The following is an 18467-nucleotide window of genomic DNA, read 5'->3' as shown; positions in this document are numbered from 1 at the left end:
AAATTTATGGTTCAGAATCAAAACATTTGGTGCATATACCCACATAATCATCTGAGGAATTAAAATGGCTGGTTTAACACAATTCAGTTCCTTTACCACTAATATGGAGTCCTCCCGAGCTGAGCTTTTCCATTTAGATAACTTAGTAATTTTCCTTCTTCTGGGCAAGAATATTGTGCTATATTTAATGGTACAATGTTTTCCTCTGGACAACAATGTATAACTCATGTATGTGGTTGAAATTTAATTTGTGAAAATTAAATGTTATAATCTCAATTTTTTGTGAAAATTACTGGATAGCAATAACAGTAAATGGGATACCTTATTTTGTATACGGACCATCCCCAATGTTAATAATAAAAATTGTTATTCAGATATTGGTTCCAGTCCAGTTAATGTAGTGCCTGTACCAATAGAACAGCATCTTTTTGCCCTACTAATGGTGCCAGTGTCCGATAGCATTGATCCCTTCATCCCACACTAGTCCTTCAGCTGTTGTTTTAACCTTCTGTTTGGTTTATCTGAATGATAATTGGTGTGTAGTTCAAGCAGCGCCTCAGAGATCATTATTTTGCAAGTTCTGCGTTTTAATTTATACCTTGAGGGGTGAGATGAGGAGGAATTTCTTCAACCACCGGTTGATTAATCTGGAATTCATTGCTGCAGAAGGCTGTGGAGACCAAGTCATTTATGATATGTAGCTGTTATAGAACAGCACATAAAGATTCTTCTTTTCATATATTTTTTTAAAAAGCCATTTGAGTTAGAAAGGAGCAGAAAATCAGAAATAACCATAAGTGGAACAGTGACAGCAAAGCCAGCTGAGCAAGAGAGCATAGTTTTAGGTTTAACATGTGCACCAGCATAGGAAATACATAAATATGCCTCTTTTGTTTCCCTCCTTTTAAGAACATGCAAATTAGATTGCTTTCTCTGAAAGCACTGACTTTCTTGTTATGAGCACCAGCCTTGGGTACCTCAGCAGTATTGTGAGCATAAAAAGTTTCAGCAAGCTTTTTGATTGTAGATGCTCTTATGGCTGAGCCTTGTCCTGTTCTCAACAGATGTTGAAATTCACGTTTTACAGCTGGAATTACTGGATAGCAATCAGGAATGGGAATCCTGGATGATTTTTCTTTCCTGCCCTATGTAATATTCTTACTGCAGCTTCAGTTGTGATCAGCGAACTTGGTACATCCAGAGAATGGACTTCAGGTTTGTAAAAGCAGTGCTTTTACTTGGGATGTTGTGGTGGGGTGGTAGTCATATTTAATTTGGTATTGTTGGTGTGGAGAGCAATACATAAGTGTCATATTATCTTGATTTTACTTTTGAGTGTGTATGGTATTTGTACTTGTTATTAGGGTGAAACAATTTTCAAGTGTCTGAAATTATTGTTCAAGATATGTTAACTGTGATAAGCGGACTGAAATAAGAGTTGGATGTTGTATGTAATGGGGAATTTTTAAATTAAGTCAATAAAGAACAATCTTTATGCTCCTGTTTGAAGAGAATGGGCCCAAATTCTTCATTATCCTGGTCACAGTATAAATTAACGTAAATCTTTGCAAGCATCTTTGTAATTATCCCCCTCTCATTGCCCTTCCCTTCAACAGCCCGCATATGACTTAGTTCATTGGTTGATGGTTTTATTTGCTAGCCTTTGATCATGCTTTTTAGTAATTTGGTATAGCCCTGTACATAGCTAGTCTGTATTCCCTTGGAGCTGAATGAACTGTTCATTTACTGAATTTCATCTAAAATAATACTTTATAAGTGGTAAGTGAACATTAAACACAGATGGTTGCCATATAACATTCTGATTCTTCTCCTGTGGAAGCTTACACTTCAGAGCAGTGATGGCGCTGAAAGGGACAATTGTCACAAACTACTCTTGCCAGTGTATAAATGCAGTGTGTATTTCGGACCCTTTAAATTATATTTGACTAAGTGTATATAACAGCAAAGTGCAGCATTTTTATTTAAAGCTAAGGCTCTGCAGTGTTGAATTGCGCTTCTATCTCAATATTGACTATAGTGTTTTGTAAGTGCCATAATTATATATGCTGTATATGAATTGTATGCTACTTGTACAATATGTTAAGCGATCTCATGTTCATGCAATTTTGCATGACATTTAGAATTCTGTATGTACAGTTTGTGTAGCCAACCCTTGTTTTTATTTGCCATTCTCATTCTTAATTTCCTGGAGCACATCCTGTTCTTCAGTCAAGCAAGTTCACTGTTGGAAGAAGGAAGTGCTGCCTTGCAACTTTAACCTAGAATTGTAATTTCTTTTTCAGGTTGAATCATTTATTTTGGACCAGGAAGATCTGGATAACCCAATGCTCAAAACAGCTTCTGAATTACTGTTATCAAGTGCCGCAGATGGTACAGACCTCCGAACAGTGGACCCAGAAACACAAGCTAGATTAGAAGCCTTGCTTGAAGCAGCAGGTATTTTTTTTAATAGTGTGATTGCAATTTTATCATAACCTTTTCACAGAAATTTCTCTGCATTATGGATTTTCAAAATGCAATAATGCATATAACTTCCCCAGTCATTTTTTTGGGTCGGTTAAGTAACCGAGAGGGATAGCTAAATTTCTATCCTTCTTAGTAGTACATATTTCTGTGACATGTGCCCGCTTCATATGTTGCAACATGTTGATTTGGCATTGTGAATGTTATCTCATGGACAACAATACATTCATGTGCACATCAGAATAAAACAATCCTGTAAAAATGGTGTATTTTACTCTCTTCAGCAAGCTGTCTTGTGTAAATGTTTGCTTAGTCTCAAGCATTTAGATTATTGTCTTGGTTTTACAGTGTTTCCCTTTTTGGTGATCTGTATGAATTCAGGAGTGTATATTTCTACTTGATGGCATCTATAGGTTGTAATATCTTAGCCATTTCCCTTAATTTATGTTCCTTATTGTCATAGAGATCATGAGATTTGTTTGAGTCATGTTACAACCACTAATTTGTTGGTGGCTGATCTGTTTTTTGTGAAACAACTTCTGGCTATTGTTTTGGAACTACTTTTTTGACCAAATAAGAACAGCTGTGCAAGAAATATGCTACTATTTATTGGGTAAAGAACTCATCAGTAAGGTCAGAAAACTAATCCATTGCTGTAATGGTAAATGAACAAACTTTTTCAAGTCCCCCTCAAAACGCTACATTAAGTTGGAAAAGGGAGGAGGAGTGGTTGATTTGGCCCTTCAAGCAAGCTCCAGTTTAAAGAATGACTGTACCTCAACTTCGAGTAGGAACAGATTATTGCAGATGATAGAATATTTACTGAAAACAACAAATGCTGGAGATCACAGTGGGTCAGGCAGCATCTATGGAGAGAGGGGGTACGAAGGAAGAGTCATCTAGACTGAAAATGTCAGCTTGTTCTCTCTCAGTGGATGCTGCCTGATGCGCTGTGATCTCCAGCATTTGTTTTCAGTGCCTTAATCTTTGTTTACCTGATCCTGTCCATCTTCCTTTCCCAAAACAGCCCTCAGACGTTGGATTGTGATTAGTTTTGGTGATAGTCAATTGGCTTTGTGATTCAGCTTCCGCTAGCCCACTGGGATTAATTATCAGTCCTTTTGCCCTAGACCAAACATCCTCTGCCTTTAGTTTCTACAAACTCATCTTATCCATGAGACTCATCTGTTAACTGCTAATCACCTTATTACCCATGGTACCTTGAGCTGGTATTGTGATTAGTTCTTTCTCCTTGACTGTTGTCCCCCTCTCCTTTTTTTTAAATCTGTCTCCATTGCACCTTTCAAAAAAAAACCTTTTTAATCCTACTGTCATTGGCGATATGATGGTAATTTGCAATCTCCTTCAAAAGCCCATGACTGTGTTGTTGCCTCATATATCTGTTCTCATCTTTTTCTGGACCTCCACATTTGAATCCTTTTTAGGTTTGCCCCAGTTGCAATTCTAGTCAATGTTATCCTATGGAACTGTGACAATGGAAATTTTTCCTCTAGACATGTCTGCAGGTTTTGATACTGTGGCTCCCGCACTGCTCTTTCAGTGCCACTCCACTTTTGTCCAGTTAGGTGGGATCGCTTTCACTATTATATGCTTACCTAGCTGATTGTTGACAAAGAATCACTTGCAAAGTGTTCTCCTCCTATTCCTACACTGACATTTTATCTTTGAACATCTCTTATTTCCCATCTACATATTGTTCCTTGGTGCCATCATTTGAAGATGTACTGTTAGTATTTGTTTATGGTGACAACTTGCAGTTCTATTTCATAGCCACAATCACCATCTCTCTTGACTCTTCCACTGTTGCTATTTTTCCAATAATCTGATATCTCCTGTAGTGTGGAGAGAAATTTTCTCACATAAATATTGCAAAGTCTGGATTAATTGTTTTAAGTTCTGTTCCCTAGCTATCAGTGATATCTATTTGCTTGGCATCTGAGATTTGGCCATTGTTTGGAATACCTTGATGTCGTATTTTATTGAGATAAGCTTCAAACCTCTGCCATCAGTGGCACCACCTGTTTTTATCTCTCACGTGTTACCCTCCATAACTTGATCATCTGAAAGTCTTTTGTAAATGTTCAGCGGCAAGGTCAGTTGCCCCATAACATACCTTATCTATTAGTCTTCCTTGTAAAATTTAACCTTGTTTTCCAATCCTTTCATAGTCTTTCTCCTCCAGCCCCAAAGCGCTCAGATATCTGCACTCCCTTGATGTTTTAATTGTTTTGCCATTGGCGGCCTAACCTTCAGTTGATGAAATCACAAGCTCTAGAATATACCTCTTATACTTCTGTTTCTCATTTTTTGTCTCATTAAATGCCAATTGAAATGCTCCAAAAAGTATAAAACCACTTTGTCCATGGAGTTTTATTGTAATGTGTATTGCATAACTACCTGCAATGGCTTATTCAGTGTCGTCTTTTTTAAAATTCTGATTTCTAAATCTACCTCTGCCAAATTGTTCTTCAAGTCAATACTCAGCGTTAAGACTCTGGTTTTGGACATTTTGAATTTATTATTTGATTTACATCCAAACTCTTAAATTTCAAGAGATGTTGGTGGTGCAACAATTTTGTCACTAGATGAGTAATCCAGAAACCCTGATACTGGGGAGATGTGATTGAAATCTGCATAACAGATTGTGAAATATGAATTCCTAAAAAAAGGTTGGAATTAAAAAGCTAGCCTAATTGTCATAAAACCCACCTCATTCGCAATCCTTTAGGGATCGAAATCGGTTAGACTCAATTTCGTCTGGCCTCCAGCTCCAGACATTTGTTTGAATTGGTCAAGCAAGCTACTCAGTTGTATCACAATTGCTTATTCAAATCTGAAGAAAGGAATAAAACTGGATGGGACACTCGTACCAGAAATGACTACCTAGCCATGACAATCCTGTAAAGTCATCTATATTAACATCTGAGTTTGTGCCACAGCTAAGAGGCTTGTGCCATAAGTTTATGGCAGGTCAGGACTTGTCTTGAGAATTTGCAACCTTAACTTGAGACCCTATGAAGTTTCATGGTATTAGGGCAAACGTAGACAAATCCTCTTGTGATTGTCTTGTACTTTTGGCTAATGAATTAACGTACTTGTGTTGAGTACGACTTGGAAGAAGCACTGAGCATTACAGGGGCACGGAATGTAGTCCATATAGGAGACTTTATTGTATTGCTGTGTGGCAGAATGATGCAAGTCCCAAAGTATGTAGCAGATAATGAAGGAACCAAGAGAGGAAAACTACTTCACCTTGACTTCCCCAATCTACTTGTCACAAATGTATTTGTCTATGATAGAATTGGCAGGAGTGATCACTGCACAGGATAGTCTCTAAGGGGCAAAATGTGCATCTTCCCTGCTTTTTTTAAAATGATTTTTCTCCCTAAAATATACATCATTCAGCCAAAGCAAGCTGCCTTCCCACTAGATTTCTTTGTGAAATTGAATCATTATGGCTTGGTTTTTATTTGTTCTTTTGGTGTTGCTTAGGATATTCAAAATAACTCTGGTGATATCAAATTGACAATTCTTCTGTATGGCGCAAAATATGAAGTGATATCCCTTAGGGATCTCTTCAATGAGGGACATTTGTGTTGGGTCACTTAGTTGTAGGATTTGGTTGCACGTCTGATATTAAGGAATGGAATTTGCTGGTTTATCTCACTGGGCTAGATTTGGCCTGTGCTGATGTCCGATCTGACACTGGAAAATGTTATGAGTGTATTCAAGTCCTTATTTTAACATATAATACTGACAGCAGGGAAGGGAAAACACAGTAGCTGATATGGACTTCACTTCTCATAAATATTAGAGGTGGTAGTACTAATCCAACGGCCTTTTAGATTGCATTAAATCCTTTTAGGGCATCATTTCCATGAGGTGCGAATACTAATAACTCAAAACCTTCAAGAAGTGACTAGAGCCACTGAAAGGTCATGTGTGACTTTGGTCTTCTCCTCTTCTCAAATAGTTTAAAACCTAAGATAATATGGTTAAAAAAATGAGGTAAAAGTTGCAAGGGTAATATTTTTACATTAGAGTTATCAACAGAATAAAGTTTCAATGAGAGAGAAAACTTTCTAAAGGAGAGGACTCCCCATATATGGTGAACGAAAAAAGACAGTATCAATCTTAAAAGGAAAGGCTTTTTTTATGCAAAGATGGGTGGTATGTCAGAAGGTGGAACAAAACATTTTTAAAATTCTTTAGTTTTTTTTTTGAGTGAAAAGTCAGTATGACGGAAAGCTAGCTAGGATTATGTAAACATTGTAATAGTTTCTACAAAAATGTTATCAAACTGAATATTGGTTCTTTAGGAAGTGCAATGGCACATAATGGATAGGCTCGGCTTGTGTCTGCTGGAGTTCAGAAGAGCTCGAGTGACTTGATTGAAAGATCTTGACAAGATGTGTATGGAGCGTGTGTTTCCTCTTGTTGAATAAACTAGAATTTGAGGTTACCATTTCAAAATAAGGAGCCTGCCGTTTTTTTTCTCAGCAGGTCAGGAAAAGTGACGACGCAAAACCTTTGAACCCTTATAAGGTAAAGGGATAAAAGCTCATCAGATAGTTGTGAATGTAGGGTAATCAGATCAGCCATGATGTTGCAGAATGGCATAGCGGGCTCAATGGACCAAGTGGGCTACTACTCATAATTTGTATTGTTCAGGTATGGTTCTGCCCCCCAATTTCCCTTTCCTCACAATTGTTATCACCTAAAGTTTAGCCCATATTCCCCTCAGCTCAGTTTCACATTAGAATTTTTCCATTTAGGGTTCCTCCGCTGTTCTGAGTTGATCCTTAGCATAGTTAGAAATGGCATAATGTGTTGCTGTGATCTATGATCTCTCTCTCTCTGCTTCTCAATCACTCTGTAGTTTGTGATGATAATGTCCTCCTTTCACCCTCTCTGTAATTAGTTGGCCCTGCCCTTGGTTCTGTATTTTTAAATAATTTCATTACTTCCATTGTCATTATAACATTTGAAATTAAGAATTCTAATTATTTCTGTGAAGACTGCAGCTGCAAGATTTAGCATATAAGAGTCAAAGCAAACACTGAAATCCTGAACCGAACTTCCTAACTCCTATCCCCAAATTCCCACTGAATTCTGAAATTTGCCTATGCGCCAGTTCCACAACCTTTACTTGTGCTTTTACTGCCTGTGGATGTGATGATCCAGTGCTTTCCTGGCTGCCCCTCATCTTCACCATTAACTTGAATGGCAATGTCTCAAATGGGCTGATATCCAACTTGCACCCACTTCCAGTCACTAATAACAGTGTGCTTATTGGCGCCGCATCTTGGTTCTGTATACTTCAATTTAAAATTCTCAAGCTGTTTTTGAATACCTCCACAGTTTGTCCTTCCACATTGTAACTTTCTCCTGTCCAATATTCAAATTTTGTTAGATACGAATCTTGTGAAGCATAAATGAACAAATTGTAGTATTTTGGGTGAGTTGGCTCACCATATGCCTTCCAAAGCCCTTCCACAATGTACAGGACATGCTTTGGGAATATGATGCAATATTTGTCTTTTTGGTGCAACAGCAGCAATGCTCAGGAAACCTCACCTCCATGCACATCAAAGTCAGATTGTGTATGGGCTGTCAATGTAAGTGCTCCCTGCAGCAATAGAGGTAATCCACAGGATGTATTGCAGCAATTTGCCATGATTTCTTCAGCTGCATCTTTGAAGACTGCAGCTTTGACTATCTTGAAGAACAAGGGCATGAGCTCGTGTCCTGAAATTTCCAATTGCATTTTATACATTAATCTTACTTTGATATTTATCACAATCTTTTTTATTTTGCCTGAGTAAAACCTGGAAGTCACTACCTGACTGTTCTGGGGCTAATACTTCATTGCATGAACTGCAGCAGTTCAAGAATATGCACCACCACTTCTCAGCAAGGAATACGAACTGTCTTAACAACATTGTTCCTTCAGAATTCTTTTAAAAATGATAATTGAAGGGAAATTTTTCAATTATTTTGTTCAAAGTAGTCATCGTCATTGTTCACCAACTTCTGTTTGTTTTGTGGTGCTAGATTGTTGCACTGCCTGATCCCATTGGGATCATAGTATGCTGAGTCATAGATGTACAGCATGGAAACGGACCCTTCGCTCCATGCCGACCAGATATCTCAACCCAATCTAGTCCCACCTGCCAGCACCCGGCCCATATCCCTCCAAACCCTCTCTATTCATATACCCATCCGAATGCCATTTAAATGTTTCAATTGTACCAGCCTCCATCATTTCCTCTGGCACCTCATTCCATGCACGTACCATCCTCTGTGAAAACGTTGCCCCTTAGGGTCTCTCTTATATCTTGCCCCTCTCACCCTAAACCTATGCCCTCTAGTTGTTGACTTTCTGACCCCAGGTAAAAGTCATCGCCTATTTATCCTATCCATGCCCCTCAGAATTTCGTAAACCTCTATAAGGTCCCCCCCTCAGCCTCCAATGCTCCAGGGAAAACAGCCCCATCCTGTTCAACCTTTCCCTATAACTCAAATCCTCCAACCCTGGCAAAATCCTTGTAAATCTTTTCTGAACCCTTTCAAGTTTCACAACATCTTTCCAATGGGAAGGAGACCAGAATTGCACACAATATTCCAACAGTAGCCTAGCCAATGTCCTGTACAGCCGCAACATGATCTTCCACCTCCTGTACTTAATACTCTGACCAATGAGTTTTCTTCACTGTCCTATCTACCTGCAACTCCACTTTCATGGAGCTATGAACCTGCACTCCAAGGTCTCTTTGTTCAGCAACACTCCCTAGGACCTTACCATTAAGTGTATAAGTTCTGCTAAGATTTGCTTTCCCAAAATGCAGCACCTTGCATTTATCTGAACTAAACTCCAAATGCCACTTCTCAGCCCATTGGCCCATCTGGTCCAGATCCTGTTGTAATCTGAGGTAACCCTCTTCGCTGTCCACTACACCTCCAATTTTGGTGTATTCTGCAAACTTACTAACTGGACCTCTTATGCTCGCATCCAAATCATTTATGTAAATGACAAAAAGTAGGGGACCCAGCACTGATCCTTGTGGTACTCCACTGGTCACAGGCCTCCAGTCTGAAAAACAACCCTCCACCACCACCATTTGTCTTCTACCTTTTGAGTCAGTTCTGTATCCAAATGGCTAGTTTTCCCTGTATTCAGTGAGATCTCACCTTGCTAATCAGTCTCCCGTGGGGAACCCTGTCGCACGCCTTACTGAAGTCCATATAGATCACATCTACCGCTCTCCTGTCATCAATCCTCTTTGTTACTTTTTCACAAAACTCAATGAAGTTTGTGAGACATGATTTCCCACGCACAAAGCCATGTTGACTATCCCTAATCAGTGCTTGCCTTTCCAAATACATGTACATCCTGTCCCTCAGGATTGCCTCCAACAACTTGCCCACCACTGACATCAGGTTCACTGGTCTATAGTTCCCTGGCTTGTCCTTACCACCCTCCTTAAACAGTGGCACCACATTAGCCAACCTCCAGTCTTCCGGCACCTCAGCTGTGACTATCGATGATACAAATATCTCGGCAAGAGGCCCAGCAATCGCTTCCCACCTAGTTCTCGGGTACATCTGATCAGGTCCTGGGGATTTATCCATCTTTATGCATTTCAAGACATCCAGCACTTCCTCCTCTGTAATATGGACATTTTTCAAGGTGTCGTCATCTATTTCCCTACATTCTTTATCTTCCATGTCCTTTTCCACAGTAAATACTGATGCAGAATACTCGTTTAGTATCTTCCCCCAATTTCTGCGACTCCACACAAAGACCGCCTTGCTGATCTTTGAGGGGCCCAATTCTCTCCCTAGTTACTCTTTTGTCCTTGATGTTTTTGTAAAAACCCTTTGGATTCTCCTTAATTCTATTTGCCAAAGCTATCTCATGTCCCCTTTTTGCCCTCCTGATTTCCCTCTTGAGTATACTCCTACTGCCTTTATGCTCTTCTAAGGATTCACTCGGTCTATCCTGTCTATACCTGATATATGCTTCCTTCTTTTTCTTAACCAAGCCCTCAATTTCTTTCATCATCCAGCATTCCCTATACCTACCAGCATTTCCTTTCACCCTAACAGGAATATGCTTTCTCCGGATTCTCTTTATCTCATTTATGAAGGCTTCCCATTTTCCAGCCGTCCCTTTACCTGCGAACATCTGCCCCCAATCAGCTTTCGAAAGTTCTTGCCTTAATACCGTCAAAATTGGCCTTTCTCCAATTTAGAACTTCAACTTTTAGTTCTGGTCCATCCTTTTCCATCACTACTTTAAATCTAATAGAATTAAGGTCGCCTGCCCCAAAGTGCTCCCCCACTGACACCTCAGTCACCTGCCCTGACTTATTTCCCAAGAGTAGGTCAAGCTTTGCACCTTCTCTAGTAGGTACACCCACATACTGAATCAGAAAATTCTGGTACGCACTTAACAAATTCCTCTCCATCTAAACCCTTTTAACACTATGGCAGTCCCAGTCTATGTTTGGAAAGTTAAAATCCCCTACCATAACCACCCTAATATTCTTACAGATAGCTGAGATCTCCTTACAAGTTTGTTTCTCAATTTCCCTCTGATTATAGGGGTCAATAATACAATCCCAATAAGGTGATCATCCCTTTCTTATTTCTCTGTTCCACCCAATAACTTAACTGGATGTATTTCCAGGAATATCCTCCCTCAGCACAGCTGTAATGCTTTCCCTTATCAAAAACGCCACTTGTCCTCTTCTCTTGCCTCCCTTTCTATCCTTCCTGTAGCATTTGTATCCTGGAACATTAAGCTTCCAGTCCTGCCCATCCCTGAGCCATGTTTCTGTAATTGCTATGATATCCCAGCCCCATGTTCCTAATCATGCCCTGAGTTCATCTGCCTTCCCTGTTAGGCCCCTTGCATTGAAATAAATGCAGTTTAATTTATTAGTCCTACATTGTCCCTACTGTTTGACTCGCTTCTATTCTCAACTGTACCAGTCTCAGATTGATCTCTTTCCTCACTATCTCCCTGGGCCCCATCCCCTCCACCTTACTCACTTAAATCCTCCCGAGCCGCCCTAACAAATCTCCCTGCCAGTATGTTATTCCCCTTCCAATTTAGCTGCAATCCGTCCTTCTTTTACAGGTCACTTCTACTCCAGCAGAGATTCCAATGATCGAAAAATGCGAATCTTTCTTCTATACGCCAGCTCCTCATCCATTTGGTTACAACATTTAGCCTATGCTAGTCTACAATAGAACTGGGATGATATCAAGACTTGAATTCACTAGTGCACATAAGTTTACACCACGTGGTAATTGATACTCCCTCTTAGCTACACAGGTGGATAGCTGTGGCAGGAGTCAAAATGACTGAACACAAGCAAATTACCCTTAAGTAGCAAGGTTCGGTCATTTTGACTCCTGCTACAGCTGTCCACCTGTGTAGCTAAGAGGGAGCATCGATTAAACTGGTGTAAACTTATGTGCACTAGTGAATTCAAGTCTTGATATAGTCCCAGTCCTATTGTAAACTAGGATGAATGTTGTAACCAAATGGGCTGTGTCCACACTGCAGAAATTCTATGATAACATTCTAGAAAACCTGGCCTTGCAATATTGATGTACACTTTTCCACATTCAACAGTTCTCTATCAATTTAAATTATAGTTCCTGTTTTCTTTACATAAACTGTTTCCAGTGCCTTTATTCATGTATACAAACCCACCCAACATCTGTAGCCCATTCTATGCTCGCTCTTTTTTTTCCTGTTGAAAATCGATTTTCTATTTGGGAAACTTGTGAAAATTAGCTTCAGTTTGATTGTTCAAAGAAACTGTGCAAATGTAGTTCTACGTGGCTTTAACGCAATTTTTAGCAGCTTTCATCAATTTTGCTTGAACATAAACGTGCAAATAATACATTGAATTTGCATGTCAATCCTGGAACAGAACTTCTACATCCAATTATCCCATGTTTTCATACTTATTGTCTCTTTTTGTCTCTGCAAGAGTTGATAAGAAAATAAGAGAAAAGGAGAATTATTTCTGCTACAACTTTTTTTATATAATGCTATTTCACCAAGACTTAGGCTTTGCTTTGTCAAGCGCAGTTTTTAAGTCCAGTTTCAGTTGTTTAAAATGAATGGGCTTCAGCAAAAAAACAACCATGCCAAGTCAGTTGAGTTTTTACATCGTTTGTGGCTTTTTAAGGAACACTGAAGTGAACTGAGTTAGTGATGCACAATTTTCTAGTTAGGATTTTAATTGAGAATAATAGTTTGATTTCTACTAAGGTAAGCTTACTAATTTTCAAGGTTTAACTGAAGTATTTTGTCATTAGAAACTGGAGAACCCTAGCAGCACAATAAGATTGAATGCTTTTAATCTTGGTGTATATTTGAGACTTTTTGTAGAGCATTGTGTAAATCTTGGTGGCAGGATCAAATTCAAGTTACAAAAATAAAACGTTGCACAGAAGCTTATTGATTAATATGTATTTTTCCTACAAAATTGTCATATCCTTGTACCAGGTAAGCCATATGGGGCCTTTGCTATAAATGGTTGAATTGGGCTTTGTAATATTTCAGGCACTGGAATATTCAGCATTTTTCTCAGTTTTTTTATAACTATGAATCTGACAGTGGACGGGCTGTCGAGCTCTTTGGAAAAATTGGAACTGAGCAGAGGTTAAGCTTAATGTGCTGAGACTTTGGGAAAAGAATGTTATATTGCACTTCATTTTACAATGGCTTCTGCTTATTGAGGCTAGTAGCTGGTTCTGTTTGGACCTTTGCAGACTTGATTTTAGAACTTTTGATTTCTGCATCTTTTTCACAAAACATTAATCCTTGGTTTTTCAAAAAAAAAGTAGACAATGTCGTCTTTCCTCTGAAATGCTAAACTTTGAAATGTATTCTAAATTTTGCATCTTGATGTTTTGTTTTTTTTCTCAAGATCAAATCTTTATAGGAGGATAACAATATCCTTGGAGTAGGTAGAAGTAACTACAATTCTTTGCTTTCTACTTATCAATTGCCCTCAATATTGTTAAATTTATTTTAGGAGCATGCAGGAAATCAAATATCAGTTCTTTGGAATCCAGTGTGATGTACAATTAAACTCTCATTAGTCCATACAGCAAGATGTTCCAAAACTAATTTGGACTGCAGTTTGAAATTAAGATGGCAATATTGCTATTAACTTTATAAGCATTTTGTAGAGCAAACCAGAACTTGGATATCTGGGATCTTGCCTTCAGTCTGATTTTGCAAAAGACCTTTTGAGTGTTGTACCCAGTCAACTAGAAATCTGATTTCAAACTGGAAGGCAAATTGATTGTTTATACAAATACAGACTCTAGTTATGAATAGGAACTCTTGGGTTAATAGAGACAGATGAGAATTCATTTAGAACCAGTGCTCTTAGGTTATATTAATCAAAGGTGTAGGAAGCATTCAGCCTATCAAACCTGCTCCAGCAGTCAGATCATGACTGATCTTAGTGAGCCCTCGCCACCACCTTCCTGTCTTTCTCTGATGGCCCCTGGCTCCTTTTGTGTTCAAATTATCCTTCTCTGTTACTTGGATGAACTGATTGGAATCCAGGTCTTAGGTTTGAGAGGTATGATGAATGATGTGACCAGATTGGTAATATGATTCAAAATATTCATAGATTACTTCAGTGCCCTTGCTTCATGTTACAGCGTAGGAGAAAGATCTGGAGTTTGTACATCTGGCAAAGCCATAAAGTGAGTTAGGTTTTAAAATGTGAAGATCATTAAATATAAAATAGTTCAGATTTTCTGTTGTCGTAGAGTTTGAAGCAATTTTTGAGGGTGTTCGACAAATTGTCCAACAGAATCTTCCGTGCCTGTGACCCTCCAAGTTGAAATCAGAAGTTCAAGTGAACGATTTCTCAGGAAAAGCTAAGCTATTAAATATCGATTCCAGTATTAACTGAGCCCACGTTGACCGTATATTTCATCCCTGATACCCACCTTTACGATCATGTAGATTTTGGTCCACTCACATAGGTATAGAATTAGTAACAGACTATTTAGTCCCTTGAGCCTACCCTGCCATTCACCGAGGATAGGATGATCTGCAATCTACTCCATCAAGTTCTTCTATTGTAGATATTCTTGGTCATTGAACAAAAATGTATTAAATAGCCATTTTGCTTAAAAGAAAATGAAATTTGTTGAAGCAATTCATCTTTTATCTCTTTCTGCCTTCTTTTGAGATGCCCAAACCACCAGATGCCAGTCTTCAACAATTCTATTTATTCTGTGAGATATCAACATTTGGCTGAAGTACTGAAGAGACGTGCTCCAAAAATTCTTGTATTTCCAGCAAAGCTTTCCAATACAGCTACAGTACTGGCATATTCCTGACAATATGCAAAACAGCTGCAGGGTATCCTGTCCACAAGAAAAGCGTGAAAAATTAAATCTAGTCATTGTTCCATCAATCTAGTCTTGATCATCAGTGTGATTAAGACCATAAGACATAGGAGCAGAAGCAAGGCCATTCGGCCCATCGAGTCCACTCCACCATTTAATCATGGCTGATGGGCATTTCAATTCCACTTGCCCACACTGTCCATGTAGCCCTGAATTTCTTGCAAGATCAAGAATTTATCAATCTCTGCCTTGAAGACACCCAATGTCCTGGCCTCCACTGCGCTCCATGACAATGAATTCCACAGGCCCACCACTCTCTGGCTGAAGAAATGTCTCCTCATTTCCGTTCTAAATTGACCCCCTCTAATTTTAAGGCTGTGCCCACGGGTCCTTGTCTCCCCGCCTAACAGAAACAACCTCCCAGTGTCGACCCTTTCTCAGCCATGCATTATCTTAAGTTTCTATTAGACCTCCCCTCAATCTTCTCAACTCTAATGAATGCAATCCCAGGATCCTCAGCCGATCATATGTTAGGTCTACCATTCCAGGGATCGTCCGTGTGAATCTTTGCTGGACACGGTCCAGTGTCAGTATGTCCTTCCTGAGGTGTGGGGCCCAAAATTGGACACCGTATTCTAAATGGGATCTAACTCGAGTTTTATAAAGTCTCAGAAGCATCTCGCTGCTTTTATATTCCAGCCCTGTTGAGTTAAATTTTTTTTCTTAATCATTGATTCAACCTGCAAATCAACCTTTAGAGAATTCTGGGCTAGCACTCCTAGATCCCTTTGCACTTTGGCTTTTTGAATTTTCTTAGCATTTAAAAAATAGTCCATGCCTGTATTCTTTTTTCCAAAATGCAAGACCTCACATTTGCTCATGTTGAATTTTATCAGCCATTTCCTGGACCACTCTCCTAAACTGTCTAAATCTTTCTGCAGCCTCCCCACCTCCTCGGTACTATCTGTCTGTCTGTCTAACTTCAAATCATTGGTGAGCTTCGCCAGAATGCCCCCAGTCCCTTCATCCAGATCATTAATATATAAAGAGAACAGCTGCAGCCCCAACACTGAACCCTGCAGGACCCCATTTGTCACCAGCTGCCATTCCGAAAAATAACCTTTTTATCCCAACTCTCTGCCTCTGTCTGACAGCCAATCCTCAATCCATGCTAGTAGCTCACATTGAACACCATGGGCCTTCACCTTACTGCAGCCTCCCTTGAAGCACATTATCAAAGGCCTTTTGGAAGTCTAGATAGATAACATCCACTGGGTGTCCCTGATCTAACCTACTTCAAAGAATTCTAACAGGTTTGTCAGGCCTGACTTCCCCTTACTAAATCCATGCTGACTTGTTCTAATCCGATCCTGCACTTCCAAGAATTTAGAAATCTCATCCTTAACAATTTGATTCTAGAATTATACCTACAGCCAAGGTTAGGCTAATCAGCCTGTAATTTTCCATCTTTTGTCTTGATCCTTTCTTGAAAAAGGGGGTTACAACAGTGATTTTCCGATCATCTGTGACTTTCCCTGACTCCAGTAATTTTTGAAAGATCACAGTCAATGCCTGTGTTTTTTCCTCAGCCATCTCTCTCTACTAGATGATGTAGCCCATTGGGGCCAGGAGATTTATCGATTTTTAGACCTTTTTGCTTTTCTAGCACTTTGTTTTGTAATGGCTACCATACTCAACTCTGTCCCGATTCTCCTTAATTGTTGGGATATTATTCATGTCTTCCACTGTGAAGTACTTATTAGTTCTTCAACTATTTCCTATCTCCCAGCATCAGTTTGAAGCAGCCCAATGTCTACTTTTGCCTCTCGTTTGTTTGTTATGTATTGAAAGAAACTTTTACTATCATTTCTAATATAAAGGAAAGTTACAATACAGGCTCTGACAGGAGAGATGTCAGAGAGAGAGAGAGAATTAATATGGACCTGCTTTTGTGGGTCCAGCTGCTTCGCAATTGCCTTCTACAAACCAAACCAAATTGTACCAGAGAGAAGCTGAGCTGGCCTTTCATTGTCCAAGTGGTTTTTGAATGTGAAAGCCTCTTGCCTGAGGCAGTATTTGTTAGCTATAATCAGACAGGCCCTAAAACCCATCTAACCCAGACCTCCCGGAACATGGGTCTTTATGACCGCTCTGAGAAAATAAACCAAGGGCAACATAATGTTGTTAAAGGAGCAGCACCGTCACACTCTCACTCACACTCACTCCTGCTCCCAGTCACACTCGGACTCACGCACTCACACCCGCTTGTGCTCACACACTCCCGCTCCCCCTTGCACACATGGATAGATAAATAGGCAAAATCTTTTACCTGGGGTCGGGGAGTCCAGAACTAGAAGGCATAAGTTTCGGGTGAGAGGGGAAAGATATAAAAGAGACCTAAGGGGCAACTTTATCACGCAGAAGGCGGTAAGTGTATGGAATGAGGTGCCAGAGGAACTGGTGGAGACTGGTATAATTGCAACATTAAAAAGGCATCTGGATAGATATATGAATAGGAAGGGTTTGGAAGGATATGGGCTGGGTGCTGGCAGGTGGGACTAGATTGGGTTGGGATAGCTGGTCGGCATGGACAGGTTGGACCGAAGGGTCTGTTTCCATGCTGTACATCTCTATGACTATGACTCTATTACTGGCTAGCTTACCCTCCTTCCTTATTTGATCCTCTCCTTCCTTATTTCTCTTTGTTATCCTCTGTTTATTTTTGTAGTCTTCCCAATCTTCTGATTTCCCAGTGCTCATGGCCACTTTATAGGCTCTCTTTTTGTTTTCTTTGATACGTTTCCTTACTTCCTTTGTCAGGCATGGCTGTCTAACCCCTCCCTTGATAATCTTTCTTTTCTTTGGGATGAACCTCTGTGCTGTGTCCTCCATTACACCTGGAAACTCATGTCATTGTTGCTCAACTGTCTTCCCCACTAGGCTCTGCTTCCAGTCGATTTTCATCAGTTCCTCTCCTGCTCCTGCAATTATCTTTATTTAACTGTAACACCATTACATCTGATTTTGCCTTCTCTCTTTCTAAGTGTTAAGACCATAAGACATAGGAGCGGATGTAAGGCCATTTGGCCCATCGAGTCCACTCCGCCATTCAATCATGGCTGATGGGCATTTCAACTCCACTTACCCGCATTCTCCCCGTAGCCCTTAATTCCTTGTGACATCAAGAATTTATCAATTTCTGCCTTGAAGACATTTAGCGTCCCAGCCTCCACTGCACTCTGGGGCAATGAATTCCACAGGCCCACCACTCTCTGGCTGAAGAAATGTCTCCGCATTTCTGTTCTGAATTTACCCTCTCTAATTCTAAGGCTGTGTCCACGGGTCCTAGTCTCCTCGCCTAACGGAAACAATTTCCTAGTGTCCACCCTCTCCAAGCCCTATATTATCCTGTAAGTTTCTATTAGATCTCCCCTTAATCTTCTAAACTCCAATGAATACAATCCCAGGATCCTCAGCCGTTCCTCATATGTTAGATCTACCATCCGTGTGAATCTCTGCTGGACACGCTCCAGTGCCAGTATGTCCTTCGAGGTGTGGGG

The 18467-nt window shown here is 39.8% G+C and overlaps 1 protein-coding gene across 18 annotated transcripts in view; it reads left to right on the top strand.

Annotated features, from left to right (window-relative positions):
- Nucleotides 1–18467, top strand: part of ankhd1 (ankyrin repeat and KH domain containing 1) — a 159478-nt gene that overhangs the window by 36694 nt on the left and 104317 nt on the right. For all 18 annotated transcript variants that reach the window (XM_043703618.2, XM_043703617.2, XM_043703616.2 and 15 more), the window contains exon 2: nucleotides 2304–2457. In XM_043703618.2, the coding sequence (XP_043559553.2) occupies nucleotides 2304–2457 (154 nt within the window). The remainder of the gene's footprint in view (nucleotides 1–2303; nucleotides 2458–18467) is intronic.

This window comes from Chiloscyllium plagiosum, unplaced genomic scaffold (genome assembly GCF_037043375.1).
Source record: "Chiloscyllium plagiosum isolate Xiang-an unplaced genomic scaffold, Cpla_swu_hap1 HiC_scaffold_16, whole genome shotgun sequence".
NCBI classification, from domain to species: domain Eukaryota; kingdom Metazoa; phylum Chordata; class Chondrichthyes; order Orectolobiformes; family Hemiscylliidae; genus Chiloscyllium; species Chiloscyllium plagiosum.
Note: the sequence above shows the minus strand (reverse complement) of the source record. Positions and strands in the feature narration are given on the sequence as shown.